Source organism: Cotesia glomerata, linkage group LG6 (assembly GCF_020080835.1).
Source record: "Cotesia glomerata isolate CgM1 linkage group LG6, MPM_Cglom_v2.3, whole genome shotgun sequence".
Lineage (NCBI taxonomy): Eukaryota > Metazoa > Arthropoda > Insecta > Hymenoptera > Braconidae > Cotesia > Cotesia glomerata.
Window position 1 is genome coordinate 10,144,457 of NC_058163.1, and position 18,809 is coordinate 10,163,265.

Genomic DNA, 18,809 nt, shown 5'->3' on the forward strand with positions numbered 1-18,809 from the left:
TAACTTTTGAACGGCTGATTCAATTTCATCGCGGTTGGTTCATCACTAAAATTGTAAATAAATAAACTCGTAAGTTTCAGACTTGGTTATGAGTGGTGGCGCTGAACGCGTCGTGGATAGTGATAATCACGATCCGTTTCGCTGTGGTAAGAAAACGTTTTGAGATATTCATTATACAGTTGAGCGTGGTATTCAGTATTCACTGTTTCGAGCATAACTGTATTCGTATGATGAATATGACAATACCGTTTTGAGCTAATCACGATACTTCGTTCACGATCCACTGGATCGCTATAATAGCAATACCTTTTTCTCCGTGCAGGTATGGAATTAGCGGGAAGTTGCAGGGATGGCCTCTAGGATGAACCGTTTTTCTAATTTTTTAGGTTTAAAAATAAGCATCAACTTTGGACTTCTATAAATTCATAAATTCAAATTTTTTACGCTGAATTTTTTGGTAATTAGTTGAATTTTCTTAAACGCTCAAAATGATGAAAAAAAAAAAATTGTTTTTTTCATAAATTATTATTGTAATTTATAAACACTGGTCACTCACTATCTTTTGATCAAATAGAGATAGAAATCCGTTTTAATTTAGCATTTATAAAGGGTAAAATATTGAAATTACGTGCGAATTATGAAATTTGCCACTAATAAAATTTTCTGATTTATTTAATTTTTAACTTCCCGCTAAGAAAATTGAAAATTTTCAAAAAACGGGAAGTTATTGGTTTTACCCCGTTTTTCGAAAATCGAGTTCTCATCAGATCTTGACGTTTTGAGGTCCTAGGAAGCTTCCCCGAATGTTTCCGCGATGATGTCCGTATGTCTGTCTGTATATTTATATATTGAAATGAAATTTTAATTTTTACCAACAATCAAAATTTCTTATTAAGCCTTTCAGCCTTGCGGATTCGCTGAAGACCTAATAAGTTTTCTTATAATCAATGAGACAATACCGTGTAGGAAACTTATCCGCCAAATTTCTTATAACACGACCTGCGGTAACGGAGAGTTTTTTGGGGTTGATACTTGTCTTTTGCGTAGAGACCCGCGAAAGAACTCAGACTCGGCCAATATAATCAACTTTATTTACTTACATAAATTCCAGTAGTGTTTTGGAAACCTTGGGTGGCCTCGTGGTCGCAAGTTCGAGGTGGCGGGTGATTATTATGTAATAATTATACTTATTTACACTGGTATATTCAATTAACAAGTATATTCAAATAAATCAAATAGAAAATATTAACAATAATAACTACACTGATTATAATAAATTTAGTTATGAACCAGTAATGCACTTAAAATTAATGAATCGACAGCTAGTGTCTAGATACAGAGAATCGGTAGTGAATACCTAGATATTATATGTTTTATAATATTAATATAAGGATAATTAGTACGTAAGGGATCGACAGCTAGTGTCTTGTTTGTCGGTAGTAAATACCTAGTAAAAAAAATTGTGTTGTATATACTATGACTGACGAGGTCGAAGTGCCGGTCGATGCTCCAGTGCGTCGGGTATTCGGTTTTTCCCCTACTTTCCCCTTACGGCGCCTAAATATCGACCGAGTTCGATTAGGATAGTACGATTTTCAAGAGAATGTCGCGCAGCTGATCAAGTGGACAATTTGCATTGTCTCAATATATGTGTGTGTGTGTGTTTGTGTGTGTGTGTGTGTGTGTGTATGTATGTATGTGACCCTCTTATAACTTCCCCTACGGAAAAATTATATATCCTAGAATATATGCTGGGAATATATCCTAGAATATACTCTAGAATATATGCTGGGATATACGAAAATTCGCCAAAAAATATATGCTAGTATATATCCCAGTATATACCCCGATATATCAATGGATATATATACTTGAGATCGTATGAGTTTTTTTTGAGATCTATAGTCTGGTCTGTCGTTAGATCTACAGTCTGGTTCATAATCAATGGACGTAACACATGCATATATATCTTAGAATATATCCTAGGATATATTCTCGGATATATCCTAAGATATATTCTCGGATATATCCTAAGATATATACTAGAATATATCCTAGAATATATTCTAGGATATATCGGAGGATATATTCTAGAATATATCCTAAGATATATTTTTTGGCGAATTTTCTTATACTCAGCATATATTCTTGAATATATACTAGGACTAGCTGTTACCTGCCTGCTCCGCTGGGCGTTTATAAAATTGTATTTATACATTTAAATTTGAAATTTAATTGGGGTATTGTATTGACTTATAGAGATTTCAAATTTCATCGAATTGGCATTTACCTTTTCATCCATGTGATCATTCGAGCTAATATTTATTGTAACTTTCAATGTGCAATTCGCAGAATAACGTGTTCTGACTGTATACCAATTTTTATTAAGATTGGTCAAGCCGTTCTTGAGTTATAAGAAGACATACAGACAGACAGACAGACAGACAGACAAAAAAAAAAAAAAAGTCGGATGTGAATCACCGCATCATAAAACGATTATTTATCACAAAATTAGATGAAAAAATTGAATGTACAGACAGAGTCAATAGATTTATATAGTAGTATAGATATATCCCCAGCATATATTCTAGGATACATAATTTTTCCGTGGGGGTTTTGAACGGCTTGACCGATTTCTTCGCGGTTGGCGCCATTTGAAAGGGCTTGACCAAACTTAGATTTTGAATATACTGTGGACCGACTCGAACCGGTAGATTTTGAGAAATCTCAAAAAAAAACTACAAACGAAAATTTTTTGAAATGTAGTTTTTTTTTCAATAACTTTTAAACGGCTTTACCGATCGATTCCAAAAACTAATTAGCTCTCAACATCAAAAAGCCACGTCTACGTCGATCGCCGCCAGCCCGGTCGAAATCGGTTGATTCGTTCGTGAGTTATCGTTGTCAAAAGAAAACCGAAAAAAGTGTTTTTTCGGAATCGTTCCAAAATTCCTAGTTCGAATAATTCATACTCAAAGATTCTTTATGAGGCTTAAAAAACTGCGTTGAATGCTGCCAACCACGTGGAAATTGGTTCATTCATTCAAAAGTAATTGTGGTTTGAAAATTCAAAAAGTTGTGTTTTATTAAACTGCTATTAGAGTTTTGAGCTCGCAGAGCTCAAAATGACACAATAATCATATTTTTGAGCTCGAAGAGCTCAAAAACGTAATGTGTGATTTTGAGCGCTTAAGTACAAAATGAGCGGGAAGTTTCAGGGATGGCCTTTAGGGTCAACCGTCGTTCTAATTTTTTTTAATTTGGGACAACTGTTTAGTTTTGCGGAAGCCACCCAGCGCTCGAAAAATAAAGTTACTGCGCGAGTATCACGAAATAGTATATTACACACTTGGGGAAGTAAAGTAAGAAATGTCTCAAATCACATGTAATTGTTGGCTGAGGCGAAGCCGAGCTCAAATAAATAGGACAACCTTTAGACACTTTTTTGCTAGTTATAATTTCAATTATAATTTTTAGTATTTTAAAAGGTTTCAATACTTGTTGTCGTCATCAACAAAATCACCGAGGATTGTACAAATATTGCGAGTATAAACTATTGTAATTTATGACGGTAACTGTTACCTTCTGGATTATAACTATTTAGAATAATAATAATAATTTACTTTAGTTAACATACAGGATTGTAATAATTATTATAAATATGGTGAATGTTACAATCTAGATGATTTATACAATTATCTAGATAATATTCACTACTATCGAATTGATGGTAGAAAATTTTACCCTAACTAGATAGTAATTATCCTTCGTGTCTCGCACTTCGAGATTACGAAGGTAGTATCACTACTTCTATGTCTTTGACCACAAGTTTAGAGCTATAAAAAGAAAAAACACTAGCGTTACCTGGTTACCGTGACGCTTCCCCGCAACTGTTTACTCATTCATGTCTTTTTTGTCATACAGACCACACGTCAGTATAATTAGTAAATAGTTATTTTCTTTTTAATTTGCGAATTAATTCGATAATGGGTCGTCATAAGAGATCCAGAAGTCGGGATCGTTCGACGAGAAGACTTCCAAAAGATTGCGTAAACTGGAAGACAACATTGAAGATATTATTTCGGGTCTCGCTATAATGAGGGAACTCATTTCAGCACAAAATGCTCCTGCATCATTGCCGCCTGAGACAATTGCACCAAACCTTGAAGGTAATTGTGAATATAATTTTTTGGTTAAACGTTAGCACGAGATGCGATCGTTTTATTGACACGGCGTGCACACTCATGCCCGTGAGGCTTATTATGATGTTCAAAGACGAAGAATCATAATAATTACATCTGTTTATACAAATGTTTTGTTTTATCCGTGAGATAAAATAGGACTCATTATGATGACCACACTTTATCTGAAAGGTAAAGTTAAGATTTTATTGTCTTGTTTTATCCGAGAGGTAAAATAGGAATAATGTAAACAATCTAACTTCGTCTTCTTTATTGTTGACATTAACAGATGTTTAATCTGAGATATGAAATAAATAAAGATTTGACTTATCTGCAGATGCCGATAATCGGGTGAATGAGTCTGAGGATACAAATGTAAAAGATCCTGAGGTTTCAAAGGACACCGAAGATTCCACAGCTCAGGTCACTCCAGTCAATGAAACAGTAATTCAGAACGAGAATACCCCAGGAAGTGGTAATTCTCATAAAGCAGTTGCGAAGGAGTCATCAATATCAGAGGAAGTTGAGGTTCCTTGGGAGCTGGATGCTGATGGTTTGCGTATCTTCGGGGAAGATCCTGTCCTCAAAGAACCTGAGTTGGTCCTGCACTCCAGTGTTACAACACGCTGGAAGAAATACCTGTCAGACGGCTTGACCAAAGAGGTAAAGGATTCCTTATTGAAAAAATACCCAATAAAGGGTAAATTGTCATTCGAGCCGCCGATTTTAAATGATGAGGTGGCGGTAAATTTAAAAGAGTCAGCCCTGAAGAGGGATAAGTATTTCTGTTTAACACAGAAGCTTGCTGGATCTGCTCTTGCTGCATTGGCCCCAGTAATTGAGTTTTTAGCGCCTCTAAGGGATTCAAATCATGTTAAGAATATGGAGCAAGTTTGGAACGCTGCGAAGCTATTGATTGAAATCCACAGATCTCAAACAGTCGCGCGTAAAGCTTGCATCTTGCCTACCCTATCCAAGCAATGGGCAACAGTGCTTGAAAAGAGGGTAACTGATGATTATTTGTTTGGTGAAAAATTGGTAGACAAAGTTAAGGAGATCGAGGCCATTGGTAAAGTAGGTGAGGAGATGAAGTCAGCTCCTGTTAAGAAGACGTTCACAACACCAGGTCATTTAAATGCGAGGAGCTCGTCGGATCAAAAGAAATCATTTGCTCCGGCGAGCAGGAAAACAACAACTGCAGCAGTAGCAGCAACAGCAGCAAAAAAACCACTGACTTCCAGGAAACAATCGGGTTGCCCGAAATCGAACCAATATCAGCAGCAACATCAGCGCTCCCAGAATCATTAGTCACCAAACATAATGTAAGTACTTTTGCGGGTCGTCTGCAACATTTTGTGAAGGTTTGGGAGTCGATCACTGAGGACAAGGTTGTCATTCAGACAGTTAAAGGGTATAAAATACCGTTTGAGTCAATTCCTTTATAGACTTACCCTCCACTGCCTAGAGCATGGTCGGAACAAGAGTCAGTTTGCATCCAATCTGAAATCGATAGAATGCTTTCTATAGGTGCAATTGTAGAAACTCAGGAAGTTTCTGGTCAATTTCTTTCTCCTTTCTTCTTAGTTCCCAAGTCGGATGGTCAGCAAAGGTTCATTTTAAATTTAAAGGCGTTGAACACCTTTATCGATGCAGAACATTTTAAGCTTGAGGATCTCAGATCAACTTGTAGTCTTATGGAAAAGAATATTTGGATGGGCACGATTGATTTAAAAGATGCTTATTTTCTGATTCCAGTGCGGAGACCCCATCGCAAATTTTTGAGATTTATTTTTAACGAAAAGATCTTTGAGTTTGTTTGTTTACCTTTTGGCTTGTGTACGTGTCCATTAGCTTTCACAAAATTATTAAAGCCAGTAATAAACTATCTGCGCTTGCAAAGATGGCTCTCAGTAGTTTACTTGGACGACTTTTTATGTTTAGGTCGTTCAGTTGACGAATGCAGTGAGAATCTGACTGAGACCATTGAGCTACTCGATAAGTTAGGACTTATCGCTAACTATAACAAGTCCAAATTAAAGCCTGAGAGAAGATGTAAATATTTAGGTTTTATTTTAGATTCAATTACAATGAGAATTGAACTTCCTCAGGAGAAAAAGATTGCGGTACGAAAGCAAATTGAAAGTCTTAAGACAAAAAAGATGTCAAAAATTCGTGATTTTGCTAAGGTTGTTGGATCGGTGGTAGCTTGTTGTCCTGTAGTCGAGTACAGTCTGTTACACTGTAGGTTGTTTGAGAGAGCAAAAATCCAGGCTTTAAATAAAAGTGAAAGTTGTTTTGATGCGCTCATGGCAATACCAAAGTATACCTTAAAAAACTGGGATTAGTGGCTGAAGGCTTTGCCAAAGGCTAGTAGAAAAGTGAGGAGCAGTCGGTATGTAAGAACAATCTATTCAGATTCTTCAATGTCTGGATGGGGTGCGTATTGCAATGGTGAGACCGCCAATGGACTGTGGAATCAAGAGGAGAAGGATCTTCACATAAATCATTTGGAGCTTAAGGCAGCTTTTTTGGCATTAAAATGCCTCGCAGCTGATCTAAGGGATTCAGATGTTCTGCTTATGGTCGATAATACTACGACGTTAGCCTATATCAATCGGATGGGAGGCGTCCGTTATTCTGCTCTCCATAAGCTCGTCAGTTATGGGTTTATGCTTCGTATATTCCTTCAAAGGAAAATTTCGAAGCGGATCATTCATCACGTATCGATAATTCGGATGCTTAATGGGAACTTGCAGAGTATGCATTCAGAAGAATTACGGTGAAATTTGGAAACCTGGAGATAGATTTATTTGCTTCGCGCATAAATGATAAGTGTGCTACCTATTGTTCTTGGAAAAGAGATCCTGGAGCTTTTGCCTTTGATGCATTTACAATCTGTTGGTCTGATTGGGTGTTTTATGCTTTTCCTCCTTTCTCGATAATCACTAAAGTGATTAAGAAAATCAGAGATGATAGGGCAGAAGGCATTTTAGTTGTTCCTTATTGGCCGACTCAGGTTTGGTTCCCAGCCTTCAAAATGTTATCAGTAGGAGATTGGATCCGGTTTGATGTTGATCCTAATATATTGGTTTCTCCTTGTAGGACACGTCATCATCCGCTGGCGGAGAAGCTTATCCTGGTTGCCGCCAGGTTATCAGCCAGGCGTTGTTATTAAAAGGAACACCGGCAGAAGCAATTGACATTTCAATAGCTCCTTTAAAAGAATCAACGCTTAAGAATTACAATGGAACATTGAAGCTTTAGTGGCGGTGGAATCAGCAAAATAATGGGAATCCATTTAATGTGTCAGTTGAGAAAATTTTGAAATTTCTTTCGGAAAGGTTTGACGATGGTATTGGGCACAGTACATTGAATTCCGCTAGAGCGGCATTGTCTTTAATATCGAGTGAGGATGTTACAAACAATCAGCTGATAAGCCGTTTTATCAAAGGATCCTCGAAGATAAGGCCCAGTTTGCCGACATACAAATCTACGTGGGACGTGGATCCAGTTCTAAAGAAGTTGGCAGCATGGTTTCCGCTAGAAGACTTAACTTTGAAGGAATTGACAAGTAAGCTGGTCGTGTTGTTGGCGTTGGGTACCGCTCACCGTTCTCAAACCTTGGCATTAATTAAAATTTCGAATATTATTATTTTGGAGCGTAAGATTGAAATACTTATTCCTGATAGGATCAAAACTTCCCGACCAGGAGCTCCGCAACCGGTACTGAGGTTACCTTTCTTTCATGATCGGCCTGAATTATGTATTGCGCAAACCTTAAATCGGTATTTATCGGTGACGAAAAATCTTCGAGGGAATATAGATTCTCTTTTTATCTCTTTCAACAAACCGCAAAAAGCCGTTACGAGTAAGACAATCAGCCGTTGGATAAGGTCAGCGTTAGAACACTTAGGAGTAGACAAAAGGTTTACTGCGCATTCTACGCGACATGCTTCAACCTCCAAAGCATGTAAGAAAGTTGTAAGTATCGCAGAAATTAAAAAAGTGACTAGTTGGTCTCCTAATTCAAAAGTTTTCGCAGATTTCTACCAGCAACCAATAAATATTGACAGCAATAATTTTACAAATTCAGTAATATCAATTGGTACATCTGGATAATTATTTTAATTTTTGTTGCGTTAAATTACTATTATTCTTATTTTTACTATTGTGATTAATTCATCATTAATTTTATTTTTATCAATATTCTATTTGTTTGATAAAAATACTTGGTTTATTCAGGAATCCATTTTATTTTGTTTTTCTTTCATTCTGTTCTGTATTGTTTAAATAAATAATATTTAAAAGTACACAGTAAAAAATTTTGCGTCATTGCGTCAAAAAATTTTGTGTTAAAAATTTTTATGTTAAATATTTAACACTTTTTTGTGTTAATTTAACATTTTTCTGTGTTAATTTAACACAATTAATGTTAAATTTACACATAAAAGTGTTAAATATTTAACACAAAAATTTTTAACACAAAATTTTTTGACGCAATGACGCAAAATTTTTTACTGTGTAAAGAATAATTGCTCTAAACAGCTACCTTCGTAATCTCGAAGTGCGAGACACGAAGGATAATTGAAAGATCTCACGAGCCTGCCGAAGGCAGGCGAGGTTTGATCTCAATTATTTGAGTGTCTCGCACGAGAGATTCCCACTTACATATACTAATAGATATTACCCACCCTCGATTTTCAAAAAAAAAAAAAAAAAATGAAAAAGCTTTATACAAATGAGTAAACAGTTGCGGGGAAGCGTCACGGTAACCAGGTAACGCTAGTGTTTTTTCTTTTTATAGCTCTGAACTTGTGGTCAAAGACATAGAAGTAGTGATACTACCTTTGTAATCTCTCGTGCGAGATACTCGAATAATTGAGATCAAACCTCGCCTGCCTTCGGCAGGCTCGTGAGATCTTTCAATTTCTATTATTTAATTTTCTCCTTGTAGGTTACATGTTAAATTTTAATTTTTTAATAATTTATTCAACGATAACCCTTCGTCAGATCTATTACAAAAATTAATTTAGACGTTTGTGATAGCAATTCATAACATATAAAAAAATCTGGAAAACGGTTGACCCTAAAGGCCATCCCTGCAACTTCCCGATAAATTTAATTTTCAAACGCATGCGATTTTGTCGCTAGTTGCGATGTTTTTGAGCTCTTCGAGCTCAAAAATTACATTTGTGTGTTGTTTTGAGCTCTCCGAGCTCAAAAATAATGCTATTCGATGCTTTTGAGCTCTTCAAGCTCAAAAGTCTTCTCAAAGTTCGATGAAACACTATTTTTTACATTTTCAAACTGCTATAACTTTTGAATGAATCAACCGATTTTCACGCGGTTGGCGGCAATCGATGTAGTTTTTTGAGCTCTATAAAAAATTTAGAGCAAAAAAATTGATCTGGTGAAACATTTCGGAGTTATTACAAAAAAAAAACACTTTTTTCGATTTTTTTCGACAACGATATCTCACGAACGCATCAACCGATTTTGACGCACTTGGTGGCGATCGATGCGGGATTTTAAGGTTAAGAGCTGATTAGTTTTTGAAGTCGATCGGTTCAGCCAATTCGGAGATATTTTGAAAAACACACACACACACACACACACACATACAGACGTACGGACATCATCGCGAAAACATTCAGGGAACGTTCCTAGGACCTCAAAACGTCGAGATCTGATGAGAACTCGATTTTCGAAAAACGGGGTAAAACCAATAACTTCTCGATTTTCCGAAAATCATTGATTTTTTTAGCGGGAAGTTAAAAATTAGCTTTTGATCTTTATAAGTACATTTATGTCCGAACAACCTTTCGCCAAGATAACCATATTTAAGACAAGAAATTCATGAAGCAAGATAATCATTTAATTGTCTTACACGGAAAGAAATACATTGCGGATATCCCTATGTCGTTGTATTGCATTGCTATAAGCCCTATGCATATAGGATTATCTACTATACTGTATGGTACCAAAATCTTTGCGTCTATTACACGGGCGCATAGGAGGCTTGACGTGACAGCATTGCCGCCAGCCCCATAGTGCATCGCAGATGTCGCAATGCTACTAGTTTTTCCCGCGATATTACTTAGCGCGACAATCAATAATTCTATCGAATTACGGCCAATATTTCATGGGTACAACTACTGTACCGACATAAAAATTCATAAATTAGTAAAACTACTTTGAAATTAATTGTAACATTAAACTAGTTTAATACAAAATTTTTAAATATTTTTCATCGAACACACTGATAGAAGGATTTGTTTATATTTAATAAGCTTTATTAACTGTTAATAAATGATTTTTTAACATCATAGGATTTAATGAATATTTATTAACAGTTTATAAATTATTTATTAAATGTTAATAAATATTTGTTAACAGGTAACAAATATTTATTAACAGTTAATAAGTAATTTGTTTAGTACAATTTATTAACTGTTAAAAATATTTATTAATGGTTAATGAACATTTGTTAACTGTTAACGAATATTTATTTAAAATAAAAAGTAAAAATAGCAATTTCCTTTTGACACTTTTTATAACCCTATAGCTGGAATACATGATAATAATTAAATTCACTAAATAAATTAACGTTTTTAATATTTAAAAATATAAAAGATAATTATAAGCTATGATAAAATTTGGTATTTTATAATAAATGTTATTATAATGTAATATAATTAATGCAAATAATTTATAAAGATGATTTTTATTTGTAAGCCATCTTTTCTTTATATCATATGACATGATAATTCACAGAATTATTTATATTTATAAAAATGCTTACCGTAAGATGGACGGTGTGGCTTAATGTATATAGAATAAGCGAAAGGAAATTTAGTATAGACCGGATAGCTCAAATGGTAGAGTAGCCGACATGTCTTCGGAAGGTTCTGGGTTCGAATCCCAGTCCGAGCTATCTAATAATTTTTTCTCGCATATTCTATAAACTCACATTAAGATGATCCTCTCCACATTCCTTTCTCAATCCTTTCCTACCAATATCCTGTTACGTGAATGTGAAACGCTTCACGTAATAATTACCGTAACTCCTATTCTTTCACGCTTCACAGAATTATTTATATTTATTTTCTTTTCTTCATATGACATTGCAAATTGAGAGCGAAACAAATTCACTCTACAAAATATTTACTAATTGTTAATAAATATTTCTTAACTATTAATAAATACTTATTAACTATTAACAAATGTACTTTCCACCCAAATAGATATTTATTTAATGTTAAAAAATATTTATTAAAATTTAATAAATTAAATAATTGTCTTCAAATAAATTAAATTATTAACAGTTAATAAATCCTTCTATCAGTGCATAACCCATTCAATCAATTAAACTAATTTTGTTACTACTCTAATATCAGCATAAGAGATATAACAATAACGGATAGACTGTTCTGCCAGGAGCATCGTAAATGTCGCCAGTCACTATGGGTCTGACGCCCATAGTGACATTGGCGTATCAGCTATAACTATTGTTGATGTTACTATTCCCACCATAGCCAAATCATCTATGCTGACGATTTTTATATCGAATCAAAATCTTCTAAACCATACAGTATAGTGTTCACACCCATAGTGACATAGTGATATCCGCAATGTATTTCTTTCCGTGTAAGAAAATAAGTTTCTTAGATTAAGATTATTTTTCTTGAAACAAGATATTTTCTTAATCAATGTGCTATTTTCAATTGCTTGGAGTTTGGCAACATCATATAGTTTCAAGATCGCCCGTATGTTAAAAATATATACTACTAACAATAAATTTTCCCAGTTTAGTTTTTATAGAAAGCTATTTTCTAACAAAATATGTCACCGCTAAAATTTATATCTGAATAACTTAAGCGCATAATTTATATAGCTGATAATTCTTCAATAATCATATTCATAAATCAACTAGTATTTATGATTATGATCTCATGATCTCTCACCTCATATTTAAAAAAATACTCAAGGCAATTTTAAACAATATTTTTACACTAAAAAAAATTATAATCGCTACTAGTATGACACTTTCATTCATTATAAAATATTAAACTTCCATTCATTACTAAATGTTTTCTTTATCGGAATAATAAAATCGAATCATTTAGTTATAACCACGATCAAGTATTTGTTCATAAATTCAACTGTAGAATATCTAGCTTTTTTATCACCTAAATACATATCGAAGTCGCTGAATCGAACATGAATAAACTGAACTCAATCAAAACATTAACGTATATATTTATTCAAATATCTCAAATACCATAATTTAAATTTCAATATTTACTAAATATAGCTATCGAATTATATATAATACAGTTCAGTAAAATTACATTTCAAATAACTGTTATCTTTGCAAATCGTTTTTTTTTTGTATCTGGTTACGAAATCATTAAATGTTCATTCATATTAGGAAAATAAAAAAAACTTTTACACTTGAAATTGAATAGAATGTTAACATCCTTGGAATTGTGATTGTTTAATCAATTCGTGCTCCTATTCTAAACGTTGTTTCCTTTCACTTTATAACATTTTCTTATCTTATATAGTTGTAACTACATTATATTTATTAGAAGCTCATTTTTTAGACTTTTGGAAATAACAATAATTGTTTTTGAATTCATTATTCCATATTATTTATCTTTATACGTGATAAGTGATAAAGTGATGAGATTGTTGTGGACCTCAAGTAAAAGTAAGTTTAAATATGTAGAAATAATAACTTGAATACATGTACGTGTAGCACTATATATATACAAAAAATTTCCTCAATTTTTGATCGATAATACGAACCATCATCGGTATAAAATTAAAAGATGGTAATTATTTGAAAGTACGGATCTCCCTATTTTCTACGATAAATAACCGAAGAATCAACTATTTTAGAAGTTTCATTTTTTTTTGTAAACTAAATAAAAAAATTAACTTGATTTAATTAAAAGAAAAAATCTTAAAGCAAAAAAATTATTTTAAAGAATTTCTTCGTCAAGCAAAAAATACTGAAATTTTGTTAAAGATAATTGCTTCATATATACTTTAGCGTGCTTAGTATGGTATAGTTTATACTAATTATTATTCTCTTATTTGTTATCTCTTATTCATTTTTTTTTCATTATTTTTGAATACTCTACTGATTTATTAGTAGTATATTTTTAAGTATTATTATTATTTAAAACTATCAAGCAAAACTTCTTTGCAAATTTACTACTTACATGTTCCTTAATAGTAATTTCATTTTTTAAATAAATCTTTAGAAAGGTTTCATAGTTATAATCATAAATTCAAGTTAACATTTTAATGTCATATATATTGTATATACGTTCAATATACAAGAGTCCTAAAAACCCAAACTTTGAAATTAAATATTTCAAAAACTGTCCCGAGGCAAAAATTTGAAGACTGGAATGAAACTGTCAAAACTATCGATTAATTCACTTTCAAAACAAGTTGATAATTTAGGCCGTCCGGGAACGATTTTCATTAATAAAAGTTTTGTGTAGTTGATTGTATTCGCGGTTTTGATATTAATGAGCTGTACTCCGAAGTTATTACAGTTTTAATTTGAAGAATTAAATGACGCCTTTTATGATAAACTTAATAAATTAAATATAATAAATTTTCTAAATATATTATATATCTGTTTAAATTTTGTTTATTGTTAATATTTGTTTTTAATAATTGAAATCGCAATGATAATCAATTAACTACATCGTGGTCTGTACGTATGAGCATTAAATTCATACACGATTAATTAATAAAGCTGGAAAATCAAACAGAAAAAATTTACTCTAAACGGAACTCGATCACGGAACCTTTGAATCCAAAATCTGGAGCACTGACCATAGGGCTGCTCGCAGATTTCAAATAATATCCATTATTTTTGAGTTTTAAAACTTAACCCAAGGTAAAAATTTGGATACAGTTTTCTATATTAATTTTAAAATTGCAAAAACAATAATCGATAGTTTTCGCAGATTTATTCTAGTTTTCAAATTTTTGCCACGGGTAATGATTTGAACAATCTATTCAAATTTTTAAGAAATCTTAAAAAATGTGTCTAGGGAATCAACTACCTTGATTCAAAAAGGAATTCCTTTTGTTAAAAACTCTTGTTTGATTCAAGATAATCAAAGTCTTCAAAATGGTCTTCATGATTCAAAATTTTTTTTCTTAAATCAAGCTAATTTTATCAGCGTTTTTATAATACATTTAAGACACCTAGTTTGTTAACAAAACTCCAAATATTGATTAGTTAATTCAACCTATATTATAAAGATTGAAAATAAAAAGATGCAGTTCTTCAAAGAAATTTTAATATCTATTTTTTTTTCTAAAACTTTATTAAAAGTTGTTTTATACTTTAAATTCTCGGTATCAGAAAGTTTTTTGAAAATTTATACTTTCAATCTATTTAACATTTTATGTCAACCGTTATCATTTTTCTAAAATGAGTGATTATTATTTTGTTTTGGTCACTTTTTTTTTGTAATATAAAAAATTGAAAAATTATCGTTTGTAACATTTTTTTTTGTTAAAATTTTTCTATTTCAGAGGGTCTGAAAGTATTATACATAATAATTTGTAAAAATAAATTTTCTAAGATATTAATTTTTCAATTTCTCAATCATTTAAAAAAAAATTTTTTTTTAATTATTCCTGTTTTTATTAACTTCGACAACAATATATTAGATTATTGAAAAAAGTTCTAAATATCATTTTTATAGATTTGACATATTGTGAACCGTAAAACTAAACAATTACCGTAAAATTTTGAGTTTTGATGATCAATCAAGTAGTACAGTTTCGAATGCAAAGAATAATTAATTTTTTCAGAAAAAAAAAATCTTCAATAAATCGATTCCCGATTTTTTTATTCTCAAAATGGGAAGGGATTTAGCCTTTGAATTATTTCTTAAAAAAAAATTTTTTTTTACACCATACTTTTTTACAGCAAAATTTTGATAGTGTCATACTACGATATAAGCAGAATAACATTTAAAAAAAATAATATTTCCTGATGAAAGGTCACAACTATATTACTTAAATTACACCCAGTAAACCTCTCTACCACGTGTATCGATCGCCACGACACTCTCCCCACCAGCATTTAAAAACTCTACGTTAGACTGGGCTCAACTCCGGATTGGACTTTCTCTCTTGTATTAGAGTTAGTGCACTCAGTTGCACTCCAACCATCGTAAGTGGTGTCAAATACACTCCAGGTAAATTCGAATTTCATTCGTTCGAACTAGATTTATCGAGAAACTATACTTACTCATAAATATTTTAAATCCACATAATAAATTTATAACACGACTCGGTTCTTAATATATACTTTTAATTATTTTTTAATAGTCATTATAAACGTATATAATATAAATGTTTTGACCAGCTGACTCATTCAGACTTCTAGTCCAGTGCGCTGAATTATAATTTAACAATGTTCTTTTTTTTAAATTGTCATTCTAAGACTGATAATGATTAACAGTTAGTTGTTTCGATTTAAGATTGCCAGAGATCATTTTTAATGAATTATTTTTTTATATATTTGTTTTTTTCCTGTTTTTAATTCAAAAAATTTTATTATTAAAAATTAAATAAAAAATCAAAAATTTTATGGTTTTAGATAATAAATATTTGTGAGTGAATATATTTAAATTGAGGGTGGCAAAGATGGCGGACAGGATATATTATCCAAATGCTGAGCTAGCAAAAACATCGTACTGTAATAGTATGGATCAGTACAAAAAAATGCATGAAAAGTGAGTATTCAATTGTTTTTTATTTTTTTATTTTAACAATTATTTTATTCATTAAAATTATTTCTTATTGTAAAAAAAAAAAATATTACTTATTAAAGAACTAAGCTGCTATATTTTATTCAGTGCTAAAAGTATTTATATTTATCGCGAATACATTGAGACTTACCCAACTGTATTTAAATTTCCGGTTAAAACATGTTAAAAAATATGATGATTATTTAATTCTTAAATATAGTCTCGCGGTCATTGTAAGTTAATTGATAAGTTACAAAAATAGAATAACAAAATCGATCTTTCGTACTATATCTCCATCCATACCATTTCTTTAAAAGTAAAAATTACTTTTAACTCGTAAAGTATCATGAATCAAGATGCTATGAAATCAGCAATCATTTGACCAACTAGAAAATTGATTATCATTATTAAAAAAATATTTCTAAAAAATTATCTATAGATAAAAAAAATTCTACATGTAAAAATTTTTTTATTTAATAAAAAAAATTATAAAAATTGTTAGATATCTGTTAAATTCAGTAATCATATGTCAGTGATTAAGAACGAGACTTTTTCGACTTTTTTTTTACATTTATTATTAATAATTATTTTTTTTTTATAGATCTATAAAGCAGCCGGAAGAATTTTGGAGTAAAATAGCGAAACAATTTTACTGGGAAACGACTTCGTCCAACGACAAATTTTTTTCTTACAATTTTAACCGTAACGAAGGTGATATTTTTATTAAGTGGATGGAAGGCGCATCTACGAATATTAGTTTTAATCTCCTTGATAAAAACGTAAAATGTGGAAATGGCGATAAAATTGCATTTTATTGGTATGTATTCAGAAATTTTAATCAATAAGTAAACATTATTTTTCATATACTTTATTTTATAACTCTAACAAAAAAAATTTTTTTCTTAATATAGAACTGAAAATATCTAAGTAAAATTTTTCTTCATTCTAGTAAAAATTTTTTTCTGTGAGAAATTAAAAGTATTTTAAACTTAAATTTGAAGATACTAACTGGTTTGCGTAATTAATTACAATTTTAAAATATGACATTGAGGAAAACAAAAAATTTCTATTTATTCTCACGTCATGTTAACATTTTCTTAACGAAAAAAGGGCGACAAAACGAAAAAAGGAGGACTTAGCTTTTTGGCAAAAACTCGAAATCTATCAGCAATAGGGAAAATCGAAAAAAAAAATCTTAAATGTTTGAAATTTAATGTTGGAAATAGAAAAATGCAGCACATAAAATAAATTTTCAACAGTACCGATTATCAATTAAAATTTTAGAACAAATTATGGTGTTATTTAAATTTACTATTAAAGTAAAAGCCCCAGTCCTGTTCAGAGCAGTACCTGCTCAGGAACCAGTACCCAGTACCTGCTCACTTCATGTATTTGTAATCTATATTCACAAATGCAGATATACAAATACATGGAGTGAGCAAGTACGGGTTCCTGAACAGCTACTGGGGCTCTCACCTTACTTAAAAATTTTTAATTTTATTTTGTTAGTTAAGAATTTTTAAAGTTAACAAAAAATGAAAAATCAAATTAATGTTGCTTCAAAAATTAACTTATACAACGATAATAAACTATAAACAAAAATTTATTTTTTAATTAAAATTTTTTTTACCAATGTTTATTTTTATTTACAAATTAATTTTTTAATTTATAATTCTTTTTCTTTAAAATTTAACTTAACAATATTTGGTTAAAAATTTTTAAGATGTATAATTGACTTGCTGAGTTAATTTTTTATGAACTTAATGAAATTTAAATAAAGTAAATTATGCAGGAAAATTGTAATAATTATCAGTTCGCATAATTGACTTTATAGATATATATTTATTAAGATGACACAATTTCGCGCTAATGCTAAAACAGAAATATTCGAATAGCTAAAAACATGAATCTTGCTTAAATTGAATGTTAAAAAATAAAACATTGATAATAATATAGTAATAAAATTATCATACATTTGACAGTGATAGGCAAAGAAAGTAGCATATTCAATTTTTTAATGTGTGTATCGAGTTTATAGACACAAGCTTTAATAAATTAGGTGAGCGCTCAAAACGAAAATACTAAGCCTAATCTGTATGATTGAACTTTCTATCTGAGAATGCTTTTAAATTTGATCGCCACGACTCAACTGCTATAACGTAAAACATGTAATTGGTTAAAAAGAACGCATGTTTTGTTCGGACTTCTCTATTGGCTGTTATAGAAGTGGTACGAGATGCATTTTGAAGCACACCTGGAGACCCTAAACTTTTAAAATAAATAAGTTTAGTATATCTACCTGAGATTTCTCTATTCTTAAGTTAAGAAAATTACTTTGAGCATTATAAGCCAATTTTATCTTCAGCTGAAATTTTATCTTAAAAAAAAAATTGTATTGCACTTTTAACCCTGCTAAATACTTAAGTTGTCCAAGAAAAAATATCAACAAGAATTTTAAATTTACTAATACTTACAATGGAATCATATAGCTAATTCACTCAAGTTTTATTTGTAGAGTTACTTAACTTTGTTGTAATGGGTATGACGCTACTTTAATTAAATAAAAAGTTTTCTCGTACGATCTGAATAATAACATGCGATTATACGTACTTTTATATTTTTATTTACAGAGAAAAAAAATAAAAGAAAAAATTCAACTTTATGATAAATATTTTTTAATTACAAATATTCTTTATAAGTCAATGTCTTATCATCTTGAATTTGCTATAAAATTTATAATATTAATTATGTAACTTAAAAAATTAATGACGTGATTGTTACACTAAAAATTATAAAAAAATTTTCTATCGTATTTTTGTTATTTTTTGCGTAT

The 18,809-nt window shown here is 31.0% G+C and overlaps 3 protein-coding genes across 3 annotated transcripts in view; 2 read left to right on the forward strand and 1 right to left on the reverse strand.

Moving 5' to 3' along the window:
* LOC123267728 (zinc carboxypeptidase-like) overlaps positions 1-18,571 on the reverse strand; it is a 25,192-nt gene extending 6,621 nt beyond the window's left edge. Inside the window, exon 1 of the mRNA XM_044732540.1 lies at positions 18,451-18,571. The gene's annotated coding sequence lies outside the window, so the exon portion shown is untranslated. The remainder of the gene's footprint in view (positions 1-18,450) is intronic.
* Positions 6,269-8,300, forward strand: LOC123267891. Its single transcript, XM_044732778.1, has 4 exons — positions 6,269-6,382; positions 6,527-6,857; positions 6,938-7,331; positions 7,523-8,300. Exons 1-4 carry the CDS (start codon positions 6,269-6,271, stop codon positions 8,298-8,300), a joined length of 1,617 nt encoding a protein of 538 aa, XP_044588713.1.
* LOC123267726 (acetyl-coenzyme A synthetase) overlaps positions 15,292-18,809 on the forward strand; it is a 30,019-nt gene continuing 26,501 nt past the window's right edge. The window contains exons 1-3 of the mRNA XM_044732532.1: positions 15,292-15,421; positions 15,826-15,961; positions 16,578-16,793. Of these exons, the coding sequence (XP_044588467.1) occupies positions 15,873-15,961; positions 16,578-16,793 (305 nt within the window). The 5' untranslated portion in view covers positions 15,292-15,421; positions 15,826-15,872. The remainder of the gene's footprint in view (positions 15,422-15,825; positions 15,962-16,577; positions 16,794-18,809) is intronic.

Coding starts and splice junctions, on each gene's coding strand:
- LOC123267891 (XM_044732778.1), top strand. CDS start 6,269: ATGAGAATTGAACTTCCTCAGGAGAAAAAGATTGCGGTACGAAAGCAA. Junction 6,383..6,526: donor CTAAGGTTGTTGGATCGGTG/GTAGCTTGTTGT, acceptor AACTGGGATTAG/TGGCTGAAGGCTTTGCCAAA. Junction 7,332..7,522: donor CTTATCCTGGTTGCCGCCAG/GTTATCAGCCAG, acceptor TCTTTCGGAAAG/GTTTGACGATGGTATTGGGC.